Source organism: Protopterus annectens, chromosome 2.part0, assembly GCF_019279795.1.
Source record: "Protopterus annectens isolate FY-2018-M chromosome 2.part0, PAN1.0, whole genome shotgun sequence".
Taxonomy (NCBI): domain Eukaryota; kingdom Metazoa; phylum Chordata; order Ceratodontiformes; family Protopteridae; genus Protopterus; species Protopterus annectens.
Genome location: NC_056728.1, coordinates 596,736,314 through 596,752,045, shown reverse-complemented (window position 1 = coordinate 596,752,045; position 15,732 = coordinate 596,736,314). Strand labels below are relative to the sequence as shown.

General features: G+C 37.7%; 1 protein-coding gene across 3 annotated transcripts in view; it reads right to left on the bottom strand.

Annotated features, from left to right (window-relative positions):
- TBC1D2 (TBC1 domain family member 2) overlaps positions 1-15,732 on the bottom strand; it is a 1,250,316-nt gene that overhangs the window by 925,661 nt on the left and 308,923 nt on the right. For all 3 annotated transcript variants that reach the window (XM_044060977.1, XM_044060978.1, XM_044060979.1), the window contains one exon: positions 5,738-5,873. In XM_044060977.1, coding sequence (XP_043916912.1) covers positions 5,738-5,873 — 136 coding nt within the window. The remainder of the gene's footprint in view (positions 1-5,737; positions 5,874-15,732) is intronic.

The following is a 15,732-nucleotide window of genomic DNA, read 5'->3' as shown; positions in this document are numbered from 1 at the left end:
AAGAGTTCAGCTTTAATTGCCACACGAGTTCCTGTTTCTCCAGAATATTCGGGATGTCTCCTTCAAGATCACCCATGTCTATGCGATCCAGGATCTGGAACTTAAAACCTGTGCGTCTTTTATGAAGAGAAAGGTGTTTGGCTAGTGCATTATTTTTACATCCAGACCAGATTTCTGACAGATGACATGAAATCCTTCGCTTGAGTTTATTTACAGTCTTGCCCACATAGAATGCATCACATTCATTGCACTGTGCCCTGTAAATTACTTTTTTAGTGTTACAGTCACCCCCTGCACTGGTTTTTATGATCTTCTTTAAATAAGGGCAATAAAAACTGTCACCTTGCTGTATAAATATACAAAATGTACAATTAGTTTCACATCTTTTAGTGCATTTCTCACATGGTCTAGGTTTAAATTCAACAAAACTTCTAATATTCCTGGCCTTCCTATAAACAAATGATGGGGCTTCACCTAAGACGTTAATAAGAAAAGGATTTCCTGTGACAATGCCCCAGTTTTCTTCAATAATATTTTTGATACTGTGATAATCCAAAGTGTATGTCAGGATGCAGCTATTTTTGCATTTATCACTTACCTCAATCAAACAACCCCCTTCCTGAAGTTCCTCTTCCCATAGCTGTACTTCAACCACTTTCATAGATATGCAGATTTCCAAGGACATCAACAGTAACAGAATCACCACTGATCTATTCAGAAAACCAACAAGGGTTAACTTATTACTCCACAGTAAAAGTCTACATCCTACAAAAAACAAGTATAATGTAGTGAAATCCCAAGGCTATAGATTAGCTCGAATCACCACAGAGATGGAACCATTTTTGAGAAACCTGAACAACTTAGAGAATGATTTTCTAGTGAGAGGCTATGAAAGTCAGATGTTAAAAAACATCCTGGAACCCATTATAGAACTGAAAAGGACTGAAGCACCTTCACTCAACCTCCCCAGCAGAAAAATGTTAAGTAATCCCACAGAGAATAACAAATGCAAAAAGTGCTGCATCCTGACATACACTTTGGATTATCACAGTATCAAAAATATTATTGAAGAAAACTGGGACATTGTCTCAGGAAACCCTTTTCTTATTAACATCTTAAGTGAAGCCCCATCATTTGTTTATAGGAAGGCCAGGAATATTAGAAGTTTTGTTGAATTTAAACCTAGACCATGTGAGAAAAGCACTAAAAGATGTGAAACTAATTGTACATTTTGTATATTTATACAGAAAGGTGACAGTTTTTATTGCCCTTATTTAAAGAAGATCATAAAAACCAGTGCAGGGGGTGACTGCAACACTAAAAAAGTAGTTTACAGGGCACAGTGCAATGAATGTGATGCATTCTATGAGGGCAAGACTGTAAATAAACTCAAGAAAAGGATTTCATGTCATCTGTCAGAAATCCGCTCTGGATGTAAAAATAATGCACTAGCCAAACACCTTTCTCTTCATAAAAGACACACAGGTTTTAAGTTCCAGATCCTGGATCGCATAGACATGGGTGATCTTGAAGGAGACATCCCGAATATTCTGGAGAAACAGGAACTCATGTGGCAATTAAAGCTGAACTCTTTTAGAAAGCCTGGACTAAACTACTACTGTTCAATTAAAAGTGCACTGGAACTTAGAAAATTGCCACATTGTTTACATGACTAAGTGTATTTTATTTTATTTTTTCTACAAATTGGTTTTAAATACCATTTTAAATCATTTGACATTTAAGCGTATATTTTGTTTCCATCATCATACATATATTTTTTTACTTTTTCTGGTTCTCTTTTTCCACTTTATTCAAAATGATGGTAGTAACAATACTAACTAATTATACAATTATATAGGTTTTTAGGGTTCTTGTACACAGACCTGAAGAAGTCTAGAAGGACGAAAGCGATCTTTGTTAACAATAGGTTATGAAAATAGAAACTGATTTTTACATGCAAAATGTATATGTATATATTTATATATAATTTTTGATCGCAAAATGAACTAAGGTTGATATATTTCCAGCCATGTAGTATATTGCCTTGTATAAAATCACAGACTTAATAATTTGGTTAAATAAGATGTACCATTAAAGTACATTAGGGCTATATATTATTATGACTGCTACTAGGTAGGGCAGGACCAGCTCGAACGTCACACTGATGGGGGAAGGGATGTGAATTTAACATGTGCACCAATAACACTGTTTTACAGCACAGTAAACCACTCCCATGCCTGATAAAAAGTATATATATATTTAGAAAGCTTGTGAGGAAATTATTACTCTATTTTTGTTTTACTTGGACCGCTTGTCTGTGTACTTAATAAAGGATTTTCGACCGGAAACAGACTGCCTGCCTTGCTTGGATTACTTTCGAATACTTAGTAATACTGTAGAATTATATATTTTCTATTATTACTTTTTGACTTGACAAGTTTACGTTCGCTACTTCTACTACTTTTGTCTGATCTGATTAATATACAGTGATTAACTAGAAATATATGGACTGAACATCTTCCACACAGAGAAGTTTCTTACACTGTGCAGTTGTGTAGTTCAAGCCAGGTTAATTGCTTTAATCTATTATAATGTGGGTCCTATTTGGGAGATTGGTAGCAAGTTTAGCTATTACATTTTAGCAGGCGGCAAGTTTCTTTCTTTGAGTATCGTTTAAGTTTATTTGGAAATGAGTAGCGTATAAGACAGTTGGCAATAAGAAGGTGGTGGCTAGAGTTTTTCTTGCAATATCTGTAAGGAATCCATTGATCCTATAAAGGGAGCCTAGCTTCTGGTGTGTAGATTTAATGGTGTGCAGTACATTCTTGTCATATTTGAGATTTGCATCTATTATAATGCCTAGAAGTTTACTGTGAGTTACCGTTTCAATGACAGTATTATTTGCTGACTTTATGGTAAAAAAATTGCTTTTGGTTTTGGCAAATTTTTGAGTTAAAAGGCATTAACTTTGTTTCCTTGGGGTTGAGTAAGATGTTTGATTCTTTGAGCCAGGTTTTTACAGTGGAAAGTCATTAATAAATACATGAAATAGCAGAGGACCCGGGCTAGAGCCCTGAGGGACACCTGTAGTAACTGGTTGAAAGGATGAGTAGGTTTGTTGCCATTTAACAGCTTTTTGCCTTCCAGATAGGTAACTAAGGAACCACAACAAGGAGTACTGTGAAAGTCCTATTGAGGAGAGTCGAACAAGCAGTTGCTGGTGCGAGATGATACCAAATGCCTTTGACAAGTCTAAGAACATGGTGGAAACAAGCAGACCACTGTTTCTATGCTGGTTTATTATATTGGTAAAATATAGTAGACCAGTAGTGGTGCTGTGCTCTGGCCTAAAGCCATGTTGTGTTTCCGAGAGCAGGTTATTTGAGGTTAGGTATTGCATCAGCTGCATATGGATGCATTTCTCTAATATTTTGGAGAGAGGGAGAGAATAGCTATTGGTCTGTAGTTATTAAACTATGTAGATGTGCCCCCTTTGTGCAGTGGTATGATATAGGATTTTTTCCACAGTGATGGGACATATTTTTCTGCTACGGACCTATTAATTAGTATGGACACAGGGAAGGCTATGACTTCTCTGTCCATTCTTAGGTAGCCTGATGGTAATTGGTCTTCAGCTACTGAACTAGTTTTTAATTTAAGGATATTTAAGGATTAACTTCTTTATGCGCAAGGTACGTACTGGACTAATATTGAAGAACTGTGGGTGGTTATCACTGGACAGGGGTAGACAGAGATGTATTAGTGTCTAAGAGAGATAATACTCATTGCATAAGGTAGGAATTAAACTGTGTGGGGATAGAGTCTGTTGTATTGTCTATTTTTGGAGAGGGAGTGGTGGGCTTACCAGGGTGGGGTAGTTTATTTAGTGATGGCTAAAAATGTTTGGGGTTGTTTTTATGTTTTCTTGCAGATATGTATATTATCTTTGCTTATCCTGTTTGACATGGAGTTTTGCAAGGTTTCTAAGATGTCTAAATTGCTGGAAGCCATTTTGAGTTTTATTTTATACCAGTGTTTCCAGGCTTTATCCCTTTTTATCACAATTTTTGTTTGTCTCTTTTGTCAGCCATGGTGTGGAGTTGGACTTCATTCTTTTATTATGTACTGGTACTGAGTTTCGTAAGATCCTCACAATCAACAGCCTACTATGAAACAATGGGGTGGGGGGCACTTTTCATATGAGTATACTTCACTGCAAATATACCAACTTATAAATACTTAAGAAATATACTTTAGCACTTCGGGCTTTAGTCTAAATAGCTGTTTACTAGCTTTCATCTGTATTTATAGGATTTTATGTGCTAATTAATTCTCCATGCTTTTTCCTTGTATTTTGTTCTATTCGGAAAAGTGATGCCTTAAACTCACAGGTGAGTGATAAAATTTGCTCTGTGCACTCCTATTAATGTTTTTGCTGAACCATTTTAAAAAGAACTTTATAAGATCAGAGGATACAATACAGAATTAAAAACCAAACAAAAACTAAACTTAAAACCAAAATCTAAAATTTTCTACAAAATAGACTAACCAGAAAAAAGTAAATGTTCAAAAATGTGAAAGCTACGATACGAAAGAATCATACAAAACAAATACTGGCCAGATAACCCATAAATCCAGTTTAGTCCAATTGGCTACATAACCCAACTCCAGCATGTCAGTAATAATGACCATGGGGCAATAATGTCTATTTGAGTCTTGCTGTAGCAAAATATCCATTTCATCTAACAAAAAAAATCATACTACCAAAATGAAAGAAATTGTTTACTCTTTCCCATTTTTCATGGCAACCAAAGCCAGCTGAGTATTTCATATAGCACACACCTTCTATAAAAAATTCTGCTCTATGGGAAGAAGGGGACCTTCAATTTGAGGTACCTTACTTTTTGGCCTTTGACAAAACTACTAATAGCCACTTCTGCCTTTTCACTACCCCTCTGAAAAGCAATTAAACGAATTCAAGATATTAAGGAAAACTTTCTGCCCCACAGCAGGTAGAGTGCCTTTTGAGTGACCTCCCAGTATAACTGAATAATCCTTATAGTGGCAAATATATGAGCCTCTCTCCCATTACTGAGGGTGGCATATCTCCAGCAAAGGAACAGTGCTGTAGCATACATGAGTGCTATGAGTGTCTAAATGTTGCTTATGTGGGTGTTCATCATGAAAAAATTTGCCACCTATCTAAGAGAGAGTACATGCAGGGAAACTCGATACTAATGGCATATCCTCCTTGGAGTAAGTATGCCCCAGTATTTCAGAAACAGTCACCCAAACTGTAGGTGGCACTTGGCACAAATGGCCCCTTCACAATCTTATAAAAATGAATAAAATGTCTGTTGCTTTGAAGATGGCCCATCAAAACCTTCCACATAGAGCATTCAAGGTCATATTATATAAGGATGATAGAAGCCCCTTCCCCCTTCTTCACATTTCTTCTGCTTGGTCTTTAGAAAGACTGTAACATAAAATTGTGCTAATTTATCTCCCTAATCCAAATCATACACTGTACAAAATTCTGGATATAAACACATGGAATATTTTCTAAAGCAATAGAACCAATATGTCAACCTTTTGGATGTCCATCTATTAAGGGCTGGGTTACCTTTTGCTGAACCAACTCAAACTGTGTAACATACAAGAAGCAATGTCTCACATTTGTATACCACCCGTATGCAAATAACCAGGCAAAACAAAAATATTCAGATACAGTACTTACTGAATTTCAGTCCATGGATGTTTAATTGAAATGTTCTGCAAGGCAGAAGTCTGCTGTGGTGCTGGAAAAAAGGCAGCTTTCTCACCAACCAGATATGTTGGGGTCTTTACAGGTGGCAAAAAGTTATCCACATTATCTGCGAGATAGTGGGGAAAAAACATAGCATGATTATGTTTGTTGCTGATTTACAACATACACATTTCTATTTTACTGTATTACACAGCAGATTATGTTGTTATGTTTCCAATAAATTATTGAAAATGTCATAAAGCACTTTAACCGAGATTATAATATAAAACATCCTTACTATTCAGAAATGTTTGCAATGATTGGGTAGACCAATCATTATGCCCACTGTAAATCTAGCATTACCAGCCAGAACAAGTTCATTAACCACAGCCAAACACACTGTAGTAAGAAAATAAAAATGCCAGCACACACACAAAATAACAGAAACCACTGCCACTATACATTCATGTGTGACTTTTCTTACATTCTTGTTACTATTCGTTTGTGATGAACAACTCATATGAAACTAAACAGACTGACAAAGCAAGGATAATGTACTGTACACCTCTGGCCATATGTAGGTACAATAAGTTACTCAGATGTCTATCAGGCAAGACAAGAGATGGAAGGACACAAGGTCCTATCATACAATGACATTAGTTCAAAAGTTAAGTCATTTCTTTCTTAAATAATGTTACTGTTTAATAGCAATAATCTAATGTGTGAGAGGGTGTGTGTGTGTGTGTGTGTGTGTGTGTGTGTAATTTTACTCATAGTTGGGTTTAATTGATCATTCAGGGTTTGCCGTCATGATCAAACCATGATTAAATCCTGTATTACTCACATCCATTCAAGAATTATTGGTAAAATATTTGCGCAACTGCTACAACGGCACATGGTTATGTCCATCTAGTATCTACCAGCTAAGCTTTTACACAAAGTAGCAAACTAATCGATCCACGCAGTTGTATCTCTACATGTATACAAAATATCTCAATACTGCTTTCTTTCTTCCCTTCTTACAAGCTGCAGCAGACTCCTACAGTGACCTCACAGACAGCCACTGTTATCTGTGCAGTTTACAAGGCAAAGGGGGAAACTGAAGTAGTCTGCCAAGTTTTTATTTCATATCACACATGCATGCACTCACTCCAATGGTCAGTTTAGTGTCCCCAATTCAATTGAAATGTTGGTGAAAACTGAAACACAGTGAGAAAGTACAGTTTGCAAGATCTTACCATAACAGTAGCTTTCCTACTTCTTACTGTTGCAGTATTCTTTACACTTAGGCTATCCTCTGCCAGATATCCCAACATCTGCCCAGTATGCCAAATCCTTTATACCTTCCACATGTTATGTGCAAGCCATAAGGTACACAAGTGATGTACAGACGCCTAAACCTCAGAACTGAAGTGCCCCAAAAGAAACACAGCAACCCAAGAGAAACAATAACATGCCCATCCAGGAAGTGAAACAGAAGGAGACAGAGATGTAAGAGAAAACCCCTCTGCCAGCAGTAGGCAACAAAAAAGAAAAGAGGGCAGGAGAAATGGACCAAATACTGTAACAGTGAGAAGTAGGACATCTACTGTTATGCTAAGCTCTTACACACCTGGGGTTCCCATTACGCGATCGAAGTTTTACAACTTCGAGCACCATATGGTCGAACCCATATGTTCGAAGCTGTAAAACTTCAAATACTTAAAAAAGAAAAAGAAAAAAAGAAAAAAACTTACCTGACTGTTTTAAAAAGGGGGGCAAGCCTCGCTGTACCCCCCCACACCCCCGATCTTTAAATATTCCAACTCCGAGATCGCACTACAGTGTAATAAAGGGAAATATTCCCTTTCCGCACTGTACTGCATTATAGTGCGGTTTTGGATTTGGTATATTTAAAGAGTGGGGGGTGTGGGGGGTCCAGGAGGGCTTGTCCCCCTGCTTAAAACAGTCAGGAAAGGTTTTTATTTATTTTTTTCGATGTTTTACAACTTTGAACATATGGGTTTGACCATATGGTGTTCAAAGTTGTTAAACTTTGACAATGTAATAGGAACCCCACAACTATACTATGTCCTTCCTTATCACTGTTGCAGTATTCTTTATACTTAGAAGAGAACAAGAAATACTATAAAGTATGGGAGGAGGAAGGCAGGCAGAGAAAAACCCTTCACAAACCAATGAAAGATAGCCATGGAAAATCCTGCCCCGGCCCTGGAAATGAAATCCAACTTGTAATGCTTGATAAAAGCATGGACAGAAGACCAAGAAGCAACTTCCATGATGGATCTAATATCCAGAACCTTGCAAATGCACCAAGAGGCTACTTCCCTAGCACAATGAGCAAGAGCTGAAGAGGAAGGCTGCTAGCCATGAAAAGAATAACAAAAAGAAATAGCATAAGAGATCCAGGAGAAGATAGTTTGCTTAGAATAAGCCAAACCCAACTTCCTGGCATGAAAGAAAACAAAAAGTTGCTCAGATTTTCTGATGCATTTAGTCTTATCCAAGTAATATCTGACCTGCTTATGTAAATCCAATGTGTGTAATACCTTTTCACTATCAGACTATGGAGAAGGAAAAAATGAAGAAAGATGAACAGACTGATTCGAGGACAAATCATTAACCACCTCAGACATAAATGAAGGATTACTACAAAGAGACATTCTTTCCTTGCAAAAAAACTGAAAAAGGAGGAACCACCATGAGGTCTTGGAGTTTAGAAATCCTCTTGGCAGAAGTACGATTCACCAAAAATACAGTCATCCCATTACAGTGTTGCAGGGCAGAATGATAGGCATGGTGAAAAGGGAACCAATTCATTTTTTCAAGAGAAAATTAAGGTCCCAAGAAGGAGGAATTCTTTCTTCAGAGCCTGATAAGAAGGACACCTTTTAGGAATTGTTTGACTTCAAAACTAGAAGCCAAAGGCAGACTGAGATGCAGACAGACAGACTGAAATGGCTGACCAATGAGCTTCAACAGAAGAATATGAAAAACCAGTACTGTGCAATTCACACAAATAAGAAAGGACTGTAGTGACCTCCATAGAAAAATGGTCCTGGTATTCCTCGACACACCAAAAAGAAAATATCTTCCATTTAGCCACACAGGATTTTCTAGCAGTGGAATTTCTGGCCTCCTGCAAAACATGAAGCACAGCCTCAGAAAATTGGTGCCTAAAAGGAATCAAAACCTCTCCTACATGCTTATATGCTTTCCTAGCTACCTATAACCCAGACATTCTTGGTCTTTCAGAAACCTGGCTAAATCCTGCCATAAGAGACAATGAAATTCTCCCTCCAGGCTATAACATTCTAAGGTCGGAGGGGTAGCACTTGTATATAAAACACCCTTGAAATAATCAAAGTAGCCCCTGACCTTCCCACATACAATAATGCAGAGATCTTAACTGCCAATATTAAAATTAATAAAAACTGGATCCACAAAACCTTTTAATCCACCACGAAACACAAAAAGGAAAAAGAAACCAGTCCTGTTGCACTAATCAATAACCACAATCGGACAGTAGGTTTAGCGCTTTCATCCACTTTTTATTTTGTGAACTTCTTCAGAAAAAGATTGCCTTACCCAAACTTCCTTTTTATATATTCCTTATTGTCAATTAGATACAGGAAATGACATAATAATGATTCAAATAAAATGAACATGAAAAAATGAAAAAAGATATATGTATGTATAAAAAATAAGTATACTTATTATACTGTTGTAAATGCCATAAATATGAATGTAAAAAAATATATAAAAAAAATTACAATATAATATAATACATTTCTATAAAATGTTAACAGATGCATGTTCATCTGTATTTTAAAAAACATTTTAAATTTATAGTTTCATTCAATCCAGGTGCATTATCTGCACCTAGATATAGCTGCCAAAATGCTTCCTTACACTCTAATGTGTTGTTAAGATCTCCATCAAATGGAACCTTTTCCATTTTTTCTAACACAAAAAATACAATTTTTTTGAAATCAATACATAATAGTGCACGTCTGGCTAAACAATTGGTTTTGTCCTTTTTTATAGCTAGATTGTGCTCATAAATCCTGTGTTTTAAGCTTCTTTTTATTTTTCCAATGTAGTAACTTTCGCAGGACATACATGTGGCAATATATACTACATATTCACTGTTACAATTGTAGTAGTTTCTAGCCCAAAAAGTTGTATTGGAATGACTGAGAGTCACAAATGAAGAATTTGTAACAAACCTACATTGTTTGCAATTTTGACATGCAAAGTTGCCCTTCTTGTTACATCCTACCCTAGTTACACTGGTGGCTGTGTTGTTTCCAGATTCTACCATAGTTTTAATGTTAGTTATTTTCTTATATGTAAATCTGGGTACCAATCCTAGTGTCGCCACTACTTCTTTGTTCCCTAGAATGACTCTCCAGTTGTTCTCTATAATGTTCTTATGTGCCACATTTCATTCATTATTGGAAGTGGAAATGCACCCATGTACCTCTGTGTTTTATTTTGTGTTTTATTTTTAGTCTCCCCTGGTGTATTATGTTTCACCGGGCCCACTAAAATGTCTGTGGAATGTAAAATGGGTGAAGCCACCCCTCTTCTTAGTGACAAAACTTCTTTTTCTATCTTTTTTTCCAATCTAACAATAGAACACAAATCAATATTGTCTGTGGATACATTCCCCCAGGTAACAATATAGGTACCTTAGAAGGTATTCTCAATGGACGCTAATCCCCAAGAAACTATTATTCTAGGGGATTTTAACATAGACTGGAACCTATGTTCCTCACAAACCCCAACCACCCACATTAACCTATATGGATTCTCCCAACTAATAAAATCTCCCACTATACACAATAAAAAGAGTAACAAAGGAAGTGTCCTAGACTGGATACTCACTAACCAACAACCTCAGAACTATTCAAAATATTAGAACAACTAGTAAGCTGACAAGTCACTCAATAACCCATTAGAAAACTGGTTTGTTGGTTACACTTTTTAATTTTTTAAAAAGTGGAACCAACAAACCAGTTTTCTAACGGGTTATTGAGTGACTTGTCAACCTCAGAACTATACCTCGTGAACCCTCCCAGATGACTTAAGTGATCACCTCCAAAACTTTATCATAAATAACAAAATTAATAAAATCCATCAGCCCATTTATCAGACAATCAGGAATAAAAAGAATTTCAATCCCTACAGCTTCCAATCTGATGTAATTTGTTGTAACTGGGCCATACTCCACCATTTGCCTTTAGATGTAGCCGTAAACTACTTTAATTCCACCTTTCTCTCTATCCTAGACTCACATGCACCCCCACCTACTTCCAGAGCTAAATCTAAAACAGCACCTTGGCTTACTAAAAGTACCAAAATAAAGATTTCTGAAAGAAACTCAGCCTGGTCCAAATGCAGAACCACCAAATCTGCATCTGACCAGCTGTACTACAGGCAACGTAGGAATGACACAAAAAGAGCTATTCTAAAAGACAAAAGAGATTACTTCCATAACCTACTAACTAAGCATCAAAATCAACCACAAAAGTTTTGGGCAAGTATAAATAAAATATTAAGGCCTGGCAATGTTACCATATCACCCCCCTCTTCTCCGGCCGGGACAAACACTGTCAATCTACCAGATACTTTCAATAACTTATTTACTGATACCATACTCACCCTAACCAAACAGGAAACACCTCTACTGATGGTCTGGAACTAAATGTCTCCAATGACGAGAAGACCTTTAGCTTACAACCTGTCCCCACTAGTTACATTAGAAAACTCTTGACTAAAATTAAACCAACTACCCTTGCTGCTGACCGGCTCCCAGCTGAATACTTACAATTGGTAGCTGATGTCATTGCTATCCCTATTTTGATCCTAATAAATAGTACAATTACTGAAGCCACCATTCCCCGCATCTGGAAGGTATCACATGTCGTACCTCTGCATAAAGGTGGAAACTCTTTAGAGTTATCGAACTATAGGCCCATAGCCATCCTCTCACCATTAGCCACAATCATGGAAAAGTGTATTCATAGCCAGCTTATGCACTACCTAATCCAGAGCAAACTTCTCACAAACTCACAACATGGCTTTAGACCCTATCATAGCACCACAACAGCACTGCTGTCATTCACAGATACCATCAACCAGAATAAGAACAAAGGAAAAATCTCATCGGCTCTCTTTTTAGACCTTTGTAAAGCTTTCGATATGGTCAATCATAAGCTAATACTCTTTCTTCATAAACTTTCCTTACATAATCATTCTATCAACTGGTTTCAACATTACCTTCAAGGTAGGAATCAGGCTGTGATCTGGCAAGGTAGACTCTCCACCCTTCTACCCGTTTCATTAGGAGTTCCACAAGGCTCCATATTAGGTCCTCTACTATTCTCAGTCTTTGTTAATGATCTACAGTCAGCCATCGCTGAAGCTACCTGTGTACAATACGCAGACGACTCTACTTTGCTCTGCTCAGCCAACTCCCTCCCAGAACTCCAGTTCCAGACCCAGAAAACATTTAACTTAGTCAAAAGCTGGTTCTCTAGCAAACATCTACTACTAAATGCTAACAAAACCAAGTTATTGCTGTTCTCCCCAACCTATAGCTCCCCTCAGGTCACCTTCAGAATCACATCTAACGGTACCATAATATCCCCTGATAGCCACACCAAACTACTTGGGATACTAATTTACAATTGTCTGAAATTTGACCTTCATGTTAACCAAATAATTAAAAAAAACAATAAAAAACTAGGCTCACTATACAGAAACAAAGCTTTCTTAACCCCTTTGGCCAGAGCCAACATAGCATGCGCCCACTTACTTTTCACTCTCCTGTATGCCTCCCCCATTCTCACTAACCTCTCTAAAACTGAACTAAATAAATTAACTGTCTGCTACAACCATATCGCTAGATTTGCTACAGGGGCTACCTATCGTACACATCACTGTCAAAATCTAAAACTACTAAAATGGCTCGAGTTCCCCAACCTACTACAATCAGCTTACAATGGCCCATAGAATACTTAACCAACCAGGCAGAGTTCAGGGTATACAACCCTTAATTATCTCTTACATCAGTACCAGACCACTGAGATCTATTGATAAATTAATGGTAAAAACCTCTAAATCCTGCAATCACGTCGGTGACTCAGTATTCTACAATTACATAGCAAAAATTTGGAACTCACTTCCTCCTGACTTAACCCTCGAACCCCCTCTAACAAAATTTAAGATTGCAGCAAAAATTATTTCACCAACCACTGGATATGTTCCTGCTCTAGACCAGGTTAATCTCCCTCCTCAGGCTACCTCTATTATGCTCACTGCTTTAGATTTTTCTCTTCTTCATTTCTTCTGGCATTTCTACTCAGTTATTATACTGCTCCCTACACCTTACTACCCAAACTTACTCCCTAATTTTCTCTCAGCTTATTATCTCCTGCAATCTTTCTTTGCATTAATTGTTATCTGAACTGTTGGTATTACATTTTTAACTGTATTTGTTAAATTATTCTTGTATTTCTGGAGCTTTTCTCCCTGGGTCTCTGCTGAAAATGGATATGCATCCAGTTGGACTTTCCCGGTTAACAAATGTAAAATAAATAAATAAAACCCTATCACCCAAAGTGTCATCTGAAAAGTAGATAAGTGAAGGTGAAAAAGAGATCCCTTGTCTTGTGTGAGAGGATCCAGCCTGTGAGTTAACTTGTGATGATGTCCCCTGGCCAGGTGAAAGAGAAGGGGGAACCAGTGTTGTCTGGGCCAAACTGGAGTTACCAGTAAGATTTTGGATGTGTCCCACCTGATCGAGTGCAAGCCACTTGGAAAGCAGATAAACATACAGGAACATCCCCTTGCAAGAAAAAGACATGGTGTCCACTTTCCAAGCCAGTGGGCTTGTAACTCTGGAACAGAACAAAGTTTTCTGTTCAGAGGGGAGGCAAAAAGGGGTCTATATTACTTCAAAGGTTCACTTCAGCGAACCTCCATTCATCTAACAAAAACTTTGAACATTAACTTCAGCGAATGTTCACTTCACTGAATGTGTTACACGGGTAAAGTAACTACTTGCCCAACACTTACCCACAACACACACTGGAGTATTTTAAACAAACCTAGGTGTATGTTTGAGATCCCCGTACCCCCCCAACTACATATGCTAACTTCAAGATCACACTACTAGTTCCTTTCCCTTCGTAAATCCTTCGCTGATGTGAATGTTCACTGAAGTAAACATTCAATGGGTTTTGTTCAATGAATGGAGGTTCACTTGAAGTGAACCTGCAATGAACTAATATAAAACCGGCAAAAGATCTACTTGAGGAGTACCAGGAGTACCCCACTGTTGTATAATGTCCAAAAATAACTCACTGTGAAGCATCCATTCAAGAGAATGTATCTTGGACCTGCTCAAAGACTCTGCTCCTATACTGCTGTAAACCACTAGAAGATCCAAGTGATGGTGGTTTGCAAAATCCCAAGCCTGAGTGGCCAGCCTGCAAATGTAAGACTCTGTGCTCCCCTGCTTGTTGATGGACCACATGACTGTGGTATTGTCTGCAAAAACATTCAGAGCACCTAAAATCCAAAGAGAGTGAAGTGCCTGAACAGCTTGGATTAGAGCCTCATCTCACTGATACGGATGTGGTCTACCAGTTGTTGAAGAGACCAAAAACCCTGGACTTTCAGATTGTTGGGAGGAAGCTCCCCAACCTTGATCGGATGTATCAGTGTACAGCTCTTCAGTAGGAACAAGAACCTGAAAAGGCAGACCTGGATTTAGGGAGATCTGTCAAACCGCCAGTGAAGTTCAAATTTGAGAGATGATAAATACGGGAATGGAAACTCCAGAGGGTGCCAGTGTTGAAGCCACACAGTGTTGAGATATCACAGAATTTTCTCATGTGGAGTTTGGCTAAAGGAACCATGGGAATGCTGGATGACATCAATGCCAGGGCTCAGTGAAATTCCCTTGCAGGAAGAACTGGAAGAGGAAGAACAGACTAGAAGTAAGCTGTCAAAGACGGGACCTTGGGAGGCAGAAGAGAAGCCAACATTGGAATGACCCGAATCCTGCAACCCAGAAATACTTGAGAAGGAGTCAACACTGACTTTTTGAAATCAAGAGCGTATTCCACACTGAACAGAAGCATAATGAGGCATAGATTCTAAAGCAGAAGCTGCTGAGAGAGGGCTTGAATCATAAGATCATCTAGATAAGGGAATACTTGGATTTCCTGAAATCTGCAGAAAGCTACAACAGGTGCCAGACATTTGGTAAATACCCTTGGAGCTGTGGAAAGATGAAAGGCAAAGCAGAGAACTGATAATGAGAGGAAGAAACAGAGAAATGTAAAAATTTGCTGAAGACAGAGTGAATAGAAATATGGAGATGAGTAACCTTCAAATCCAGGGAGACTAGAGAAGCCTGGGGACGTGTTATAGAAATCTTTCAGACACCAGCATTACGAAATCTTCCCTGAGCAGCATGTGTGAACAATCTTTTATGTGAATTCCAGTGGCATAAAGTAATGCAACGCTGCATGGAAATACAATGCCTGGCTAAAAGGGCATCAGCCAAGATAAGATAGTGCTTATGAATAATTCCTCTCTTTATCAAGGCATAATTATTAATATAAGCAAATATTTATGTTGAAAATAATTCCTCTAATAATCAGATGTCAGACAACAGATGTAAACTAGATATAAGACTTTGCAGTGTTTTTTAGAACTGCCAGGTCAGCCAGCTATTAGGATAAAGATAGAATGAAAAAGTCACAGCAGCCTGAAACAAGGGTTACACAATGATGTACTGTAACAGCAGTAAAAGGCTGTTCTATTAGAAGTTGTATAAAACATGTATTAATCAGTACTTTTCTATTTCTATCAAAACATTCCTAAACCATATGTGTAAAGAATAAACAGAATGTATAATACATGCTCTGTAAAATGTACATATATGCTACAAACATACGATGTCTATA